Source organism: Pseudochaenichthys georgianus, chromosome 9 (assembly GCF_902827115.2).
Source record: "Pseudochaenichthys georgianus chromosome 9, fPseGeo1.2, whole genome shotgun sequence".
In the NCBI taxonomy this organism is placed as follows: Eukaryota; Metazoa; Chordata; class Actinopteri; order Perciformes; family Channichthyidae; genus Pseudochaenichthys; species Pseudochaenichthys georgianus.
The window spans coordinates 15,289,668-15,304,833 of record NC_047511.1 but is presented as its reverse complement, the minus strand read 5'-3'; the positions used below and the strand labels follow the sequence as shown (position 1 = coordinate 15,304,833).

Genomic DNA, 15,166 nt, shown 5'->3' with positions numbered 1-15,166 from the left:
TGCGTCAACAGTGTCACTTAATGTTGTATTTGATAAGCTAACCTCTAACCGTAAAGAGCAAAACAATTACTAAGATATGAAGAAAAAACTGGTATATTATCTTGAAAAAGTTTAATTTGGGCTATGTTGTGTTAAATTGGTTTCGAACGGAACGACTGCTGTAAGAGGTTAATTAAAGTGAAAAGAATATGGAAGGCTATTTGTGAGCCCGGCTAGACCTTAGACGTTTTGTCATCGTGTTTTGGTTGAGGAAAAAACTACTTATACGTTTCTTTGTCTTTCAGATTATTATTTCAAAAAGAAAAAAATATATTTATATTCTCCTCAAAATCTGGAAATGTTTCCATCCCACAACACAGTTCTTCATAAATATCAGAGGGAACAATTGAATAGACTGCAATCCTAAAATTACACTTAACAACACGTGAACAATGCTCTTCAAATTATCTATTTAAGTTTTAATTGATCTGATTTTACACTTGTCAAGCATTTAGTAATTGTTATGTCTTGAGTCTTGTGAGTAGGCTACTCTGTCTTAAAACGTGTATGTTTACTATAACGCAGGGGTACGTTGGTTAGCTGTAATTATCCACAAAAAGCGCATGCAAATGTAAACTAAGTGTTGAATGTAATTTAAGTCGCATGATTCATAATGAATTTTTTTTTATCTGAAGTTCATTTGGTTGGTCTTTGTGTGCTAAAATGTCTATTACTTTTGACAAGGTGCCCATGTTTCTGTCAGGAAAATGTATAGCATGTTCCTAAAGGATTTAAACAAGGAAAAAAAGTCTAAATAAGAATTGTAAACAAATGCAATCGTTTACATCGTTATAAACGGCTGTGTTAATTAATAATAACATTTAATGTATGGATATGTTGTGCTAATTACTTGTATTTCTAATATATTATGTAGATGGTGCCTTTAGGAGTAGGACCATACGAGGAACGGCTAACATCATTTGCACTGAAAGCAAGGATGCAGGAGTCTGAGGAGGCGGTCATGAATGGAGGTGTGCAGCGAATATGACCCACAAAGGGAGAGGAAGCAGCGGATTTAAAAGCGTGTTTCAGGGTCGGAACTTTAAGACTGAATAAACTCAATGTGTCATGAAGACTTCATTAGGCCATGGCAGTTTTATAACGAGCTGACAGTGACACACTGAACCCTCAGCATGCCCGTCCTGCCCCCATGTGCCTCTCCGACTCTCTCATCCCAGTTACAAAACGGTGATGTAATGCTCCCCTGGTGGTGTGCAGGGAAAATCTTACGAATACACCTCATTTGACTTCCACCGCACCCACCACGATGTGAGTGCACAATGACAGAGTTTAGACTGATTCAACATTCAAATGTATGTTAAGCTACAGTTAAGGCTATGTTAAATAAGCTAAGTGTAAACATGTAAATACTGAGAGGATGAATGTTTGTATAGATGTTTTCTACAGTGTTTAGATTATGTTTAAACATTCTTCTGTGCTTTATTATAATTATCAGTTGGGGGCAGTGTTAAGTGGCTTTTTGTCTTAAAGATACAGGACCTGTTCATAGGAAGCTATGCTGTTAATGCTGTCTGTGAGGAAATAAGCTTTCTCTGATATATCAAGTGTAATGTGAGCAGCATTTCTGGAACTGTCTTTTATAAAGTGTGTGTTATTTATACAAATGAAATATTTCATATGGATTTTTAATAATTGATAATAAAATGTTTCTGAAATAAATTGTCTGCAGGTGTCATTACAAAAAACAAGAAATACACTTGACAAAGTAAGCTAAAGTGCTTTAATTTAAAACTGAAAAACCTGCACTGCATTTTGCATTAAAGTCATGTGATATACAATGCAACCCAAGGATGAATTGTTCTAAATGTAATGATTCCAAATAAAAATATTCAAAAAGATGAAAGTTTCCGAAGATTTGGCAAAGATTATCAGTCATGAGTTCCCAATCTCAACGCAAATGAAAATAAGTAAGTCAAATATTAATAATTAATATTATAACAATGTTATGATTGTGTTGTCGTGCTTCACCATAAACAATTACACCATGTAAAGTCTGGTTATCAAACAGCCACACACCACCTTACATAATGAAAGTCTGAATTACCTTATCATTTGCTTACCAAGAGCCTGTTTTTACCTACAGGACAAACGCTCAAACTGATTTTCAAGTAAAACATCGAAAGTTTTCCATTTATTGCAAGCAATAAACCAAATCAAATGACATTAAATAGTTATTGTACAATTAAAAAAAAGAGTAGTAAAGACAGTATGTATATATGACAAAATCATAAAGTATAAAAAAGTGGTACATTTACAACAAATACAGCATGAATACTGTGACCATTTACATTATCACCACACTACATCTAATTAATATTCTCGTTACAATCGTGTTTTTAGTGACATTTGATGATCACAGTAAACAAAAGTTGCAAAGCCTGTGCCCATTGTGATTTAACAATGGTCCAATGGTGACACTAACAATTGTCCTAGCTTTGCGTTTCTTTTAAGTGATGTTGAGGATTTTGTTTGTGCATGCGGCTTCCAACTCCAGCTTAATTAGATGCTCAATCTGCCTTCACTGAAATTATTGTGTTCAACATCTGTTTGGGTCTTTTAAAATGGCTTCAAAACGAATCTTCCCTATATGGTGTGTTACTGCAGTTAGGCCTGCCCTGACTTGAAGAGTTACCGCACTAAGATAATAAGATAAAAGATGACCCGGCATTATCTAACTTGCATCTCAGCACCATCATATCTCTGTTTGCGTGTCAGAGCTCAGTAGATCTGGAAGTGAGCCGAGGTCGTGCCGTCCTTCCAGCAGCGCAGGGTCTCAATGACGGTGGAGCGACACAGCGGACATGTTCTCTCCCGGTCAAACCACAAGCAGAGGCACTCCTCACAGAACACGTGCTGGGGGGGACGGGACATAATGCACACGCACAGGTTACATTTTTGTTCCAGAGAAGAAGAAACCAACATTTATCTCTAGTTCAAATCCTCTTTACATCTTTGACTGTTGTTTTTTTAGATATTATTGTAAAGTATGAATGAGACATACAATTTAAGAGCTTATTTTTTAGCAAGAGCACTAACTAGTAGCTGCTATTGACCTTTGACCTCCCTTTCAAGATCACAGTTATGATCAAATTATAGTAGCACTAGCATGCAATTGTTGTTTTCTTTCCAATTTATACTTGAAGAGTAACGGCCCCTACACACGGCGGCGTGCGTTGAAGCTTGCCGGCGGGTATGTATGACGCTCGACCAACAACCAATCACATGAATCTCCCGCCCCGGACACACAAGCAGCGGTTTGATTGGCTAGAGCTTGTACTGGCATATGATTCGATTGGCTGACGCTTCTGTCGAAGCTTCAAAAGTAGAACATTGCTCTACTTTTGAAGCGAGCTACGCGAGCAAAGCTACCCTTGAAGCGTCAACGCACGCCGCCGTGTGTAGGGGCCGTAACAGCTGAAAGTAGTCGGACTGGATTCACTTCTGACCTATTGGCAGTGACAGTGACCCATCAGTAGTGCTGGCTGTTGTCAGAGGCTCAGCAGCCTTTAACTAAGATACTGAGGTCTTACCTGACAGAGAAGGGCTATGGGGTCTCTGAAATCTGCCTGGCAAATCGCACAGACATCCCCCGCCTCGCTGCACTGCTGACTGCCCGCCCTCACGCCATAATTCTGGATCAGACACAAAAAAGAGTGACAATTAAAAAAGGAATTAAACTCTTCCAGATATATTCTGAATGCTATATGCAAAAACACAGCGTTGATGTGTTTATTGATGTGAAGGGTGTCAAATTAATCTAAATCTGACCTGGGAGCTGCAGAGCATGACGAAGGCCTTGCGTATGGCGGACACACGTCCACAGATGTCGAAGGACTGCAAAACAATAAAGCAACTCTTCACAAGTGGTCCTATTTCTTTGTATTTAATATATGAAATTGCAGTATTGTGATGATGGGGCTGCATCAAATGTTAAGGGATTACCGAAGTTCATTTGGTGGGGTATGAAGTGCAGTAGAATTTAAAACATTTTACACAAAATCACCACGGTCAGCCTCATAGTGGTGCTTTATGAAAAATCATAGTATCATCAATGTATGTATATGGATCAACCTCTTGGGACCATACATGTCATTTTAATAATTGTATCTCAATCCAGCCAGTCTGGACCAAAGTGTTGGACCGCTTCGAGCAACAAACTTCCCTTTAGCCACACCACCTGCTTAATATAAGCGGCAAGAAGTCGGCACCTGTTCCACAGAATCTCACTTATGTTTCATTTCCCATCAGATTCACCGATAGCATAACACTGAATCAACCCCGGATGCACATCATCACACACTCAAATTCAGACTATTACTATTCCTTATCTTGGAAACGTAAAAATACATACAGAGATAAACCCACACAGACACAGGAAACTGTCCATTCATTTCAAAACAAGCCCATAATTAAAAATGACATCCGCTGAATCACAGGAGTATTGAAAAAAAGCATTTTATAAATATTTACGTAATGATTCTATTGCCGTGCTTATACCATAAACATTTTTCATTATGTAAGTCTGGGTATCTAACAGCCACACACAACCTTACAATTGCTAATCAAAATCAAACTCTAAATAACCTCATAATTTGCTAATTAAGAGCCTGTTTTACCTACAGAAAGGACTAAAGAAATGGTAAAACATCCTTTTTCTTTCATTTCTAGCATTGCAAAACAAAAAAAACAAATCAAATGTTAAATAGCAATTGAATTGTTAAAAAAAAAGTATTATAGACAGTATGTATATATGGCAAAATAATCAAGTATACATAAAATGGCCACACCACTAGCTTTATATAAACAACAACAAGTTAGCACCTGTTCCAAAGAATCTCACACCATCAGATTTTTGTGACGCACAGAGCATTTCAACGATGGAAGCACATTATCATCACACTCATATATTGACACGTTAAAAGAAGTGTGGTCTATAATCGTCACGCAAGCCCACACACTCTTGAGAACACATGATAGTGACAATATCAGGGTGTAAATATGTTCAGCATTGCATCATTTGAGTTTCATTCAGCATACAGAACTTTCACTACTTCCATTTTCCTACAATCTCCGTGATGACTCGAAACTGACACATGGCTCTAAATAAACTTTTTCTCAATACGTCTTTTTAGGTTTTACAGTAACTGATATTGCTGTAACCACTAAGTTTAGTTTTCCCTTTACTGATGACACCCTTCAACTTATTGTGTTTAAAACCCAGGCCTTGATGTTGTAGTATAAATAGTACATCTCTTATAAATAGTATTGCCATGAATTCCTGAAAACATTCATGCTCATGGAACTACATTGTGACCTGCGTGACCCCACTCGTCTTGCAGCCTCCAGTAAGAGTCTTAGGGTAACAATATCCCCATTATGTCGATTATTATTTCCAAAGCATTCCTGTTGTTAGGAGTAACATACAATGTAGGCACTTAGACTTTAAGTAGAATAATCATATTGTAGGTCCTTCACTTGTCTCTTCATCTGTTGTCAGAAGATGTATTCTGATGAATTAAGCACATTTTTTGTAGTCTGTATTTGCACTCTCATCAGATTTTGAGAGATAAAGTAGAAAAATAACATTATCCGTGCTCAATATTTCTCTGCTGTGCACAGATTACCTTGCAGAGGCTGTAGATGATGATGAGTGTGGCTCCCAGGAAGTAGCTGTTTGACGGGTCTTCTCCCATGATGTACTTGTACCACAGCTGGATGGGGACCAGGGCCCGAAACAGCTGGCTCAGCTCCTCGATCAGCAGGTAGAACTTACCCTGGACAAACAAGCAATGTTAGAAATGAAAGAAGACCTCTCTAAATGCTCCAATCAAACTCTGTCTAAAAATAATAAATGGGGGCACATTAAACTTACAGACAAAACAACAAAACAAAAGCATCCTTTTTCAGTCTTCACCACAAAAAAGAAAGAAAGAAAAGTGACACAATGTGTGTGTCTTTCTTTGAAGCACTCACTAACTGTCCAAAAAGCCGAAAAAGGCTTCGGGGCCCTCTTCTATCTAGTCAAGAGCAGTGCGGTATTAAAAGCTTAAAACAGCATGCCTCCAGCCCAAACATGGCTGCTGTCCAGAGCTCCACAGTTTCACAGCAGTAGATGCAATTTCCTCACACTGCAAGGGAAACTGGCAGCGACTCTTTCCACCTGCTACCCAGTGCCCACATTAAACCCGAACCCTACGGGGGCTCGCTAGCTTCCTTTAAAAAAGGCCCCTTCCCTAAATAATCACAGAAAATAACTTCTGACTGCCACAAAAGTGTGTCAAGTGAATTGGGGATGGCTAAAAACAATGGCAACAGGAATGAAGGCAACCTTGATTCCCCGATGGCCCCCGTGGCATCCCAGCTTGCGTAATGACTTCCTGGATGTCGTCTGACAAAGATTGATGACTGTGGCTAAAGAGCCACAAGCAGCCAGGTCGGTCGGGGAGGAAGGCCTCTGCTAGCGGCCAATTCATCTTCCTCATTGTCCCCATCAGCCTCGTATCCCACAGTGCCCATCACACCCACGTAAGAAACTGTCAAATTGAAAGTTTGGACGCCAGCCAAAAAGTTTGAGTAAGCTCCACTGTAGGCCTTGTTGGAGCGGTTTCCTGCTTATTGGGTTTCATTACTTTGTCGGATCTCCCAACTGCATACACTTAAAAATATAACTTTACGTTAAAGTCATCTGCAAAGCTGTTGTTATTACAGTTTTATCTCAGTCTATATAGGTACACGGGTTGGGTTAAAATGGTTATGGCCACAAGATCAGTACTGTGATATCCAAATATGTTTTATTAGCCTTCTTCTAAAAAGGTGTCATGGGAAGTTTCTGCCTAACAAGCTTCTTCATTCCTTATACAACTATTCTAACGCTGATATTTTAAAACAGCTTAAAGAGGCCCTGCCCTTTGGGGTTTTCCTTCCCTGTAGTGTGTTATATACTGTAGGTCTTGGTGCATGTAAATGGTCTACAAAGGGTAAAATCCCAAAGTTCCATCGAGGCAGTTTCTCTCCCAGACCCCCGCCTCGAACGCTTTCATTGGACTCCTCTGTTTACTTAGTAACACAATGACATCACTAAGTAACACTCGCGCTTCTATTGGCTCATGCTACTACAAATTGTACGACGTGATGGGCTAAGGAGCGGGATATTTCCAACACATCTTCAAGCAGTTGACCAATCACAACAGAGACGGCCAGCTAACCAATCAGAGCAGACTGGGCTCTGGTTTCAGACAGAGGGTGAAAAGAGGTGCTGCAGCACAGACAGTATGAGAAAGTTAAAGACCTTTTTGAACATTAAAGCAGGTAAACATGTCACAGTAAAGATGCAAAATACAATTATGAAACCTGAAAATAAGCATAAAATGTCCTCTTTAAATCGTTCATTGTGTACATCATGTTTGTTTCTTAGCAGTCTTCTTCACTGCTACATTTGTTGCTGCTCTACGACAACAACACTGCTGATCATTCAGTAGAAAAAACAGCAGGATGTTAATTGCTGCCTGCATGTGTGCAGAAAACAAACCTGGGAACAACTTAGTTTCAGTTGTTACCCATCCTGTATTTTCAATTGTATTCACCTGCACCGGAGTTCTTCCTTTATTTATTCCAAACCAAACATTTACATTTGACTAAGTCAGAATGTAATAAGAATTAAATGATGAGAAGGTTATCAAGCAAAAACGCATGAATGCACATTAATCAGTTATAAATGATTTAAAATAAATAATTATTCTAAACTTTCTTGAGTCATGCCCTTACTTAGCATTAGAAAAAACAGATTGACGTTAGGCCAACCACATTTTGGAACGAAAGTGTATGCCAAAAGACTCCGACACTTATTTACACATTTTTTGTTGATAAACAGTTGATATGAAGACTCAAAGCCTTCAAAAACAAAGCTGTCATGGAACCTCTGTAAGCGTGTCTGCAATTACTTGAACAGACCTGCACTGATTATGTAGGTTCATTAGTGTATCTGCCATTGGATGCAGTAATGAAGACATACTGTAGGCTGATTACTTGAGTTCAAGGAGTTCAGGAATAGACAAGACTGTTTAGCCTTTATATTATAACACACTGATAATGCAATGTGGGACTGTGAAACTACATGTGATGCATAAAAGCTGTACCATGATGTGTGTGTGTGTGTGTGTGTGTGTGTGTGTGTGTGTGTGTGTGTGTGTGTGTGTGTGTGTGTGTGTGTGTGTGTGTGTGTGTGTGTGTGTGTGTGTGTGTGTGTGTGTGTGTGTGTGTGTGTGTGTGTGTGTGTGTGTGTGTGTGTGTGTGTGTGTGTGTGTGTGTGTGTGTGTGTGTGTGTGTGTGTGTGTGTGTGTGGAGGGTACAGGTAATGGTCGAGCTCTAGGGAGGGATGACCTCAGCCATGTAACCCCCTCGAGGGCAAATGAGCTCAGTTGCTGGCTGCCATGGTTCTGATAGGCCTGTACTGTAGGTCTGTTTATCAGTGGAAAATGTAATCCTAATACTTTTAACCCCCACCCCCCCATCTCCAACAACACACATACACACACCAGGAATATGAGCAGCACCTGTATGATAATCAAAGTATGTGTTGTGTGTGTGCGTGTGTGTGTGTGTGTGTGTGTGTGTGTGTGTGTGTGTGTGTGTGTGTGTGTGTGTGTGTGTGTGTGTGTGTGTGTGTGTGTGTGTGTGTGTCTGCGTGGTAATATTCCGTTGCCTCAGGCCAGACTAACCACGCTCACAGAAACCCATGTTGCACACGCTCACCCAAGGAGTACCATTTAAAACCTTATGAATACAAAACAGTTTCACACTGTGACCCTGTGGCACTTTCTGCACTCGGTGGAGTATTTCATCATGGCTGAGCAGGTTTTCTTTAATTATCTAGAAAGTTAGACAACTTTGTAAGTGAACTTCCTGTGACTTATATCATGGTCTTCATGATGTATGGATAAGGCTGTATACCTGAAACCTAAAACTCAGATTAAGTTATGGTAGAGTGCCACACAAGGTCTTCCTCGGTTCAGTAATGTGTTAAAATGATAAATCAAGCCCTTTTAACAGTGTTTACTGTTAAACAGCTGTACATTGAAGAATTACATTATATAACCTGAGTTTTAAACCAAGGTTTTCTGGCATGTTTTTGCTGTCAGATGATCACAAGTACAAAAGTTAAGCCATAACTAGTTTGGCAAAAAGCTCAAAACATTTATAACATTTGGGTAAATGTTAAAATGCACGTAATTAGAGCTGATATTAACAATAAGTTTTATTATGTCTTAACAAAAATATTTTTTGTATTGTCTTCTTACAATGTCTTTGCATGATGATATAAAATGTTTAATCAAACTACAAAAAGAAAACTAAACAAATGTGTCAACACAAACATTGTTAAAAGGTCAAACTAATGTATTAAAATGCTATGCTAATGCATGTGTGATTATTAAATGTACAGGCATAGGATATAGTTGTAATTTATGGGTATAGTTTGACTGCGTGTCACATGCAACAGATGAATAACAAAACACATGTCCTCTCAAGAGCAGTGGTTCTCAACTGGTCAGGCCTCGGGACCCACTTTTTCCTTTGTCAATACATCGCGACCCAACATTTTGAACCACTCAAATCTATTCAACAAAAAACCGTGCTGTAATATATACGCTTTACAGCATACATTATTAATTAAAGTGAAGTACAGTGCATATATCCCTTCACAGAACTAAAGTATGGTTTAAAAAAGGTTTAATGAGATGATGGAATCAAAGCTGAACTGTATAACATAAAAACGCACATGCTGAAAACTAGTGCTGCGTACCTGGACTCACATTCAGGTTCAGGTCCGGACTCAAGTCCGGAGGTTCAGGTTCAGGTTCAGGTCCGGACTCAAGTCCGGAGGTTCAGGTTCAGGTTCAGGTCCGGACTTATAAGTCCGGACCTGAACCCATGGCTTGTGTCAAGTTGCGTGAGTAACTAAAGTGAACTTATTGTGAGCTAATTATCAATTGAAAATTAACTCATAATCAACTCAAATTCAAACTCATCAGGTGTATTGTGCTCCCTTCCAACTTGTGTCTACATTTCTCTACAAAGTACAAATGTAAAAAAACTGTTTTTGCCACTTAGTCTACAAATGACTTATGACAGCAACTACAGTGAACTACTACAAAGTTCAAACATTTATTTCATTTACCAAACTAAAGTAACCAAACAGTCCCTGAGCTGACTGAGCCTAAATCCCTAAAACGTTGCTGAAAGGTAGAGTGTAGAGTAGACTATACGCATTACACTGTTACACACCTACTATACAGTATAGGCTACACTGTAGTGACTGTACAGTCAGAGTGTACAGTACTGTCTGTACACCATGTATTTTCTACAACTCTACATGTGTACATTATACAGTAGGGAATGTTTAAATAACCACAGACACCAGAATATACGTAAGTGCTAGTTTTTTTGCGAGTCCAAGTACCGGTTCCCGACGTTCCGGTTTTAACCGGACTTGAACCGAAACTTTTTACAAGTCCAGTACCGGTTCGGCGTACCGGTACGCAGCACTACTGAAAACCCAACCCCAGAAGGGGGGTCTGGGGGGATTCTCCCCCAGGAGATTTTTAGAAATACTAACATATAAACTACGCATTCTGGTACACTCTGAGAAGAAAATAAATAAATCTATTGCTACCCGACATATTAATAATATTTTATGCCATTGTTTGTGTTTCACTTTGTTCTGACAGCTTACTGCTCCACACAGAGAGAAGAGTAAAGAGGAGATCTGTGAGAGTCTGTGTGAATTACTTTAAATTGTGGGTAAGGGTAGATAGCTCCCATTGTTCTGTGACCTCTCAATCATCAAACTGGGGGTCATATTTCATCATGTGTTCATTTTTATCTGAAGTTGTACCCATGGATGTATAAAGAATAGTTCTACCCTATGGTTCTACCGCAAAGTTATTCTGTGTGGGGACTTCTGGCAACAATCTTGATTCTGATTGGCCAGAAGACTCGAAAAAACATCAGCAAAGATGTTTTATTGAAAAGATGATCAATACGTGACAGAAGTTTTCAAAACCGTTTATGGTCTCCGGTACTTCCAGTCCAACGCCTACTGCATGCACAGCGTTAGAAAATCGGGCCTTCAAAATTAAAGTTTTTTTTTTTTTTTTTACACTCGCACATCTGCGACCCACTTGAAACTGGTCCGCGACCCAAAAAACCACTGCTCTAGATGTACCGAGGGACAGAGGGATACATGTGGAGTTCTTACCCTTGATTTGAAGGCCAGGAGAATCTTGGGCAAAAAGAGAACAAAGCATTTCAGGCCGATGGTGAAGTACTTGAGGACAAAGTCAGTGATGCCCACGGCCCAGATCAGATCAAAAAACTCAAAGCTGTTCAGGTTGGGCTTGGCAAATATGAGGCTAGAGAAGAAAGGAAAACAACATCTAGGTGAGTTGTAATAGGGAGGTCTGGTGTTTTTCTCTTTGGATGGTGGACTGAAAAGCAACAGAAAGACAAATGCTTGAACGTTCTGGAAACAAAAAAAATGAAATAAACACAAAATACTCACAGGACAAGAGCAGACAAGAACAGGAACGCTCCCTAAAGGAAATGAAAGTCAAAATAAAATGGCTTACAGAACACAAAATGAGTGGAAAAACCTAAATGAAATCCAAAACAAAAGATGGCACGCAAAGAAAAACACAGCTATTATTAAAAATACCTGCTTGTACACTACCTGAGGTGCAGCTCCTCTTGACTGAATGTGTAATAGATGTACATTATATTCCCTGCAAGGAACATGATGATCCACAGAGCAACCACAACAGAGCGATCCGCCTGGTAACATAAAAGAAACACACAGCTATTTTAGAAAGATAACAATACATTTCTCTACACTTAGACATTTCAATACCGGTAACTGCAATAATGTCACCTTATTAATATGTTCTTAATGAAAAGTTAATAAAAACAAGACTTAAATACTGATAAACACAAAATCATCAGCCTAAGTGAAAAAAGACTGTATGTGTTAAGGTGAATGATTGTATATTGCTGCTATAAACAAAGAGGTGTAGAGAAAACAATGAGAAGATATAGTGATGCACTTATTATTCAGTATTTAACTTTTTTGTTATAAATGTACATTTTCTGTATGTGTGATTGGCCTTTGAGTTGTGAGACAAAGGCTTGCTACGCATGTCAGAAGGTGTTTAGAGGCAAAATAAAACATTGTAGTTTTTGGTCTTTTCTTGGGAAATTTCTTAAGAAATATGAACAACTCTAGCCTTATCCTTTAATAGACATGTGTGGAAAAACATAGTGTTAATTTGATCTATGCCTACAGTAAATGTGTATAAGTATCAGAATTGGCTCCGAAAAAGTAGAGTGGTGGGAATATCTTTAAAACCTGCATCAAACCAGAAGTTAGGAAATGTGCATTTTTGTTATACCCGTAATGATACTTGGTGCCTACAAGTGGAATTAGCATAGGCGAAGGTGCTGGCCATGCCCACACACACAGCAATACCTGCAGGAGAGAGGAGCAACATCATAAGACCTTATGCTTCTGATGATTCTTTGATGTTAGTAATGTAAACAATGTGAGCCGCACTATTACTCCACATGCTGGTGTACCTAGCTTATGCTGGAAGCAGACTTTAGCCAGCAGAATGAGGATGAAGGGGAAGCCTCTCTGCAGCCATGTGACCACTGCCTTCAGCTCAGACAGGGCCGGGGCCGGGGTGGAGGGGTCTTCTTGCGCCTCCTCCCTGGAGCTGTGCCTCTCGGAGCCGACGGCTGTGGTGGCCTGCTGGAGCAGAGAGGAGGTCCTGTGCTGCAGGGGCTGGTGATGGTGGTGGTGGTAGGGGTGGTGGTGATGGTGGTGGTGGTGCGGAGGTGGCCGAGGGAGGAAAGGTCCACCCTCTGTGCGGTGGGGGCCTCCTTCTTCTCTAGACGACGCAGTCATCTGGATAAAAACTTCAGGGGGAGAGCCCAGAACTAAGCCGGCTGCCTGGAATTGGGCAGAGGAGACGGAGCCGGAGGGGACACCCACCAGGCCGGAGAATATCTGCTGGGGGGAAGCGGGTGAGTCGGGTTTCAGGCAGTCAAACACACCACCCTCATCCAGGCTGCTGTCTGATCCCAGAGTTTGGCTTCGGCTCCTGGGTGGGAAAAAGGTACATTAAGTGAGGATGTGACTTTTCTGCTAAGCAGGGGCGGATCTACGGGGGGCAAGGGGGGGGCAGCTGCCCCCTAACTTTTGTGTCCCTAAAACTGTACTTGTAGAAACAAACCTACACTATGTCCACAAGCTTCTTAAGCAACAAAACAAGCAGTTCATTAATTAAAATCATTCATTTTAAATATCATTTTAGGTCCGTTAAAAACGTAGCTACGGCCCTGCATTAAACTGCGGTGCGGCGTTCACAAACCGCGGCTCACATCGCTGCAGAGAGACCGAACTGTCCCAGCACCTGAAGGTGGATCAGCTTCCCCTTGGAGCATTTCCCCTTCCACTAGTTTTGTTTTTACTAAGGACGAGAGCTTGAAACAAAATATTAATAAAACGCTGCCGTTTGAATCGAGAGCGTTTAACAGACGGTTGCTGTTTGGGATGTTTGGGACAAAATACTACACAGACAGCGCTAAATCCACGTAAATTACACATCACAGCAATGAGGCCAGATAAATTAAACCAGGATACATCCTTTATCGTTAAACTGGATCTAAACACAGCTGCCTGTGTGCGTTTGATAAATACTTTCAGATTTTATATTATATGCTACTTATTATAGCTACATGGCCCTAACGTGTAAAGTTATACAAGCATTTATACCAGTGCTTTTCACAAGTAGACTCTTGCAGGCCAGAGTAGCTGGAGTGATTCAACAACAACAAAAAGACATATCTGAGAAGTGATCAGGACGAACAGAAAGAGGAAAAGGAAAAGAGAGTACACTGAAGAGACCAGGAGGGTCACAGCAGGAGGAAGAGGAGAAGATGAAGATGTTAGTGAAGAAGAAGAAATGTATGTGAGGAATAAAGATGAAGTGTCAGAAAGAGGGACAGAGGCAGGAATCAGGAGGCAGATGAGACTCCAGCTGGACCACATGGTATGTGCTTATTCTCCTTGTATCCATTAAAGCAGCACAATCTAGCAGCTCTTAGTATTGACAAATATTTGTTGAAATGTGTTGCTGCACAGGTCACCTTAGCTCTCTTAAGAGATGGGTGATGTCATTTGTGTACTTAATATTAACTAAGTACTTTTGCTGTACTTACAGTAACTAAATTCTAGGGTATCATGAGTACAAATTAGTTTGTTTGTCTGAACACCTTGTTTATTTTGTGCATTAAGAACACTTGTGTTAGGGCATGATTTAACAATAAATTATATATATACAGCATAAAATACCACGTACTCTCCGCCCTCCCATGCCACCCTGGCATGACCTCTTGCCCCCCCTTTGCCACCCCATGTAAAATGTTTCTAGAACCGCCACTGCTGCTTAGGTTTGTGACCAAATCACAAATCTATTGAATGGTGCTTTGATCACTAATAGAGCTTGGCCTCCACCTTGGAAGCACACTCTAGTTTAATATATGATTTTAAGCATAATTATTTGGATAAACCTTGACTGGAACAAAGAGGCCTTGCCAAAACCATTAATAAACAGCTCTAGGCTGAATGCATGTCGAGGGGGGGAGGCAACATGCATTTGGATGTGTATTTGGGAAAACATATAACTAATAAAAGGTTTATTGGAGCTATTCTTCCCACCTTTCAGGGGGCATGCCATCCGTGTTGCTGCTGTGTCTCCTCTGCATGGCATCACCACATGGCCCAGCCCTGCAATGCAAATCAACATCATCTGTGAGACTGACAGAGGCCGGGTGTGAACGTATACATTCAGCTATTCTGCTTATTGTGTGTCTCATTCGTTATACAGTATGCTGAATAACAATATAGACGACATTACCTGAATTAGCACAGTGAATTTCCCCTCAGCTCTTGACATATTTAGTGTCAGGTTAGCTAAATTGATGATGATGCTGCTGCTGCTGCAGAAGATGCTCCGACCGTCCAGCTGAGCTCTAGCTACAAAAAACTTCCGGT

General features: G+C 40.2%; 1 protein-coding gene across 1 annotated transcript; it reads right to left on the bottom strand.

Annotated features, from left to right (window-relative positions):
- Positions 1-2,161: 2,161 nt before the first annotated feature.
- rnft2 (ring finger protein, transmembrane 2) lies at positions 2,162-15,139 on the bottom strand. Its single transcript, XM_034090411.2, has 10 exons — positions 15,030-15,139; positions 14,831-14,899; positions 12,685-13,211; positions 12,501-12,577; positions 11,786-11,886; positions 11,315-11,468; positions 5,685-5,834; positions 3,829-3,894; positions 3,591-3,692; positions 2,162-2,913 (listed from the first exon to the last, which is right to left on the bottom strand). The coding sequence occupies exons 2-10, from the start codon at positions 14,875-14,877 to the stop codon at positions 2,779-2,781; spliced, it is 1,359 nt and encodes a 452-aa protein (XP_033946302.1). The 5' UTR covers positions 14,878-14,899; positions 15,030-15,139; the 3' UTR covers positions 2,162-2,778.
- Positions 15,140-15,166: the final 27 nt, after the last annotated feature.

What these genes read in the sequence shown, in the direction of transcription:
- rnft2 (XM_034090411.2), bottom strand. Translation starts at nt 14,877, where the DNA reads ATGCAGAGGAGACACAGCAGCAACACGGATGGCATGCCCCCTGAAAG. An exon ending in CTGCTTCCAGCATAAGCTAG is followed by an intron (nt 12,578 to 12,684) that starts GTACACCAGCAT and finishes TCTCTCCTGCAG; the next exon opens with GTATTGCTGTGTGTGTGGGC. An exon ending in CAAGAGGAGCTGCACCTCAG is followed by an intron (nt 11,469 to 11,785) that starts GTAGTGTACAAG and finishes TTTCTTCTCTAG; the next exon opens with CCTCATATTTGCCAAGCCCA.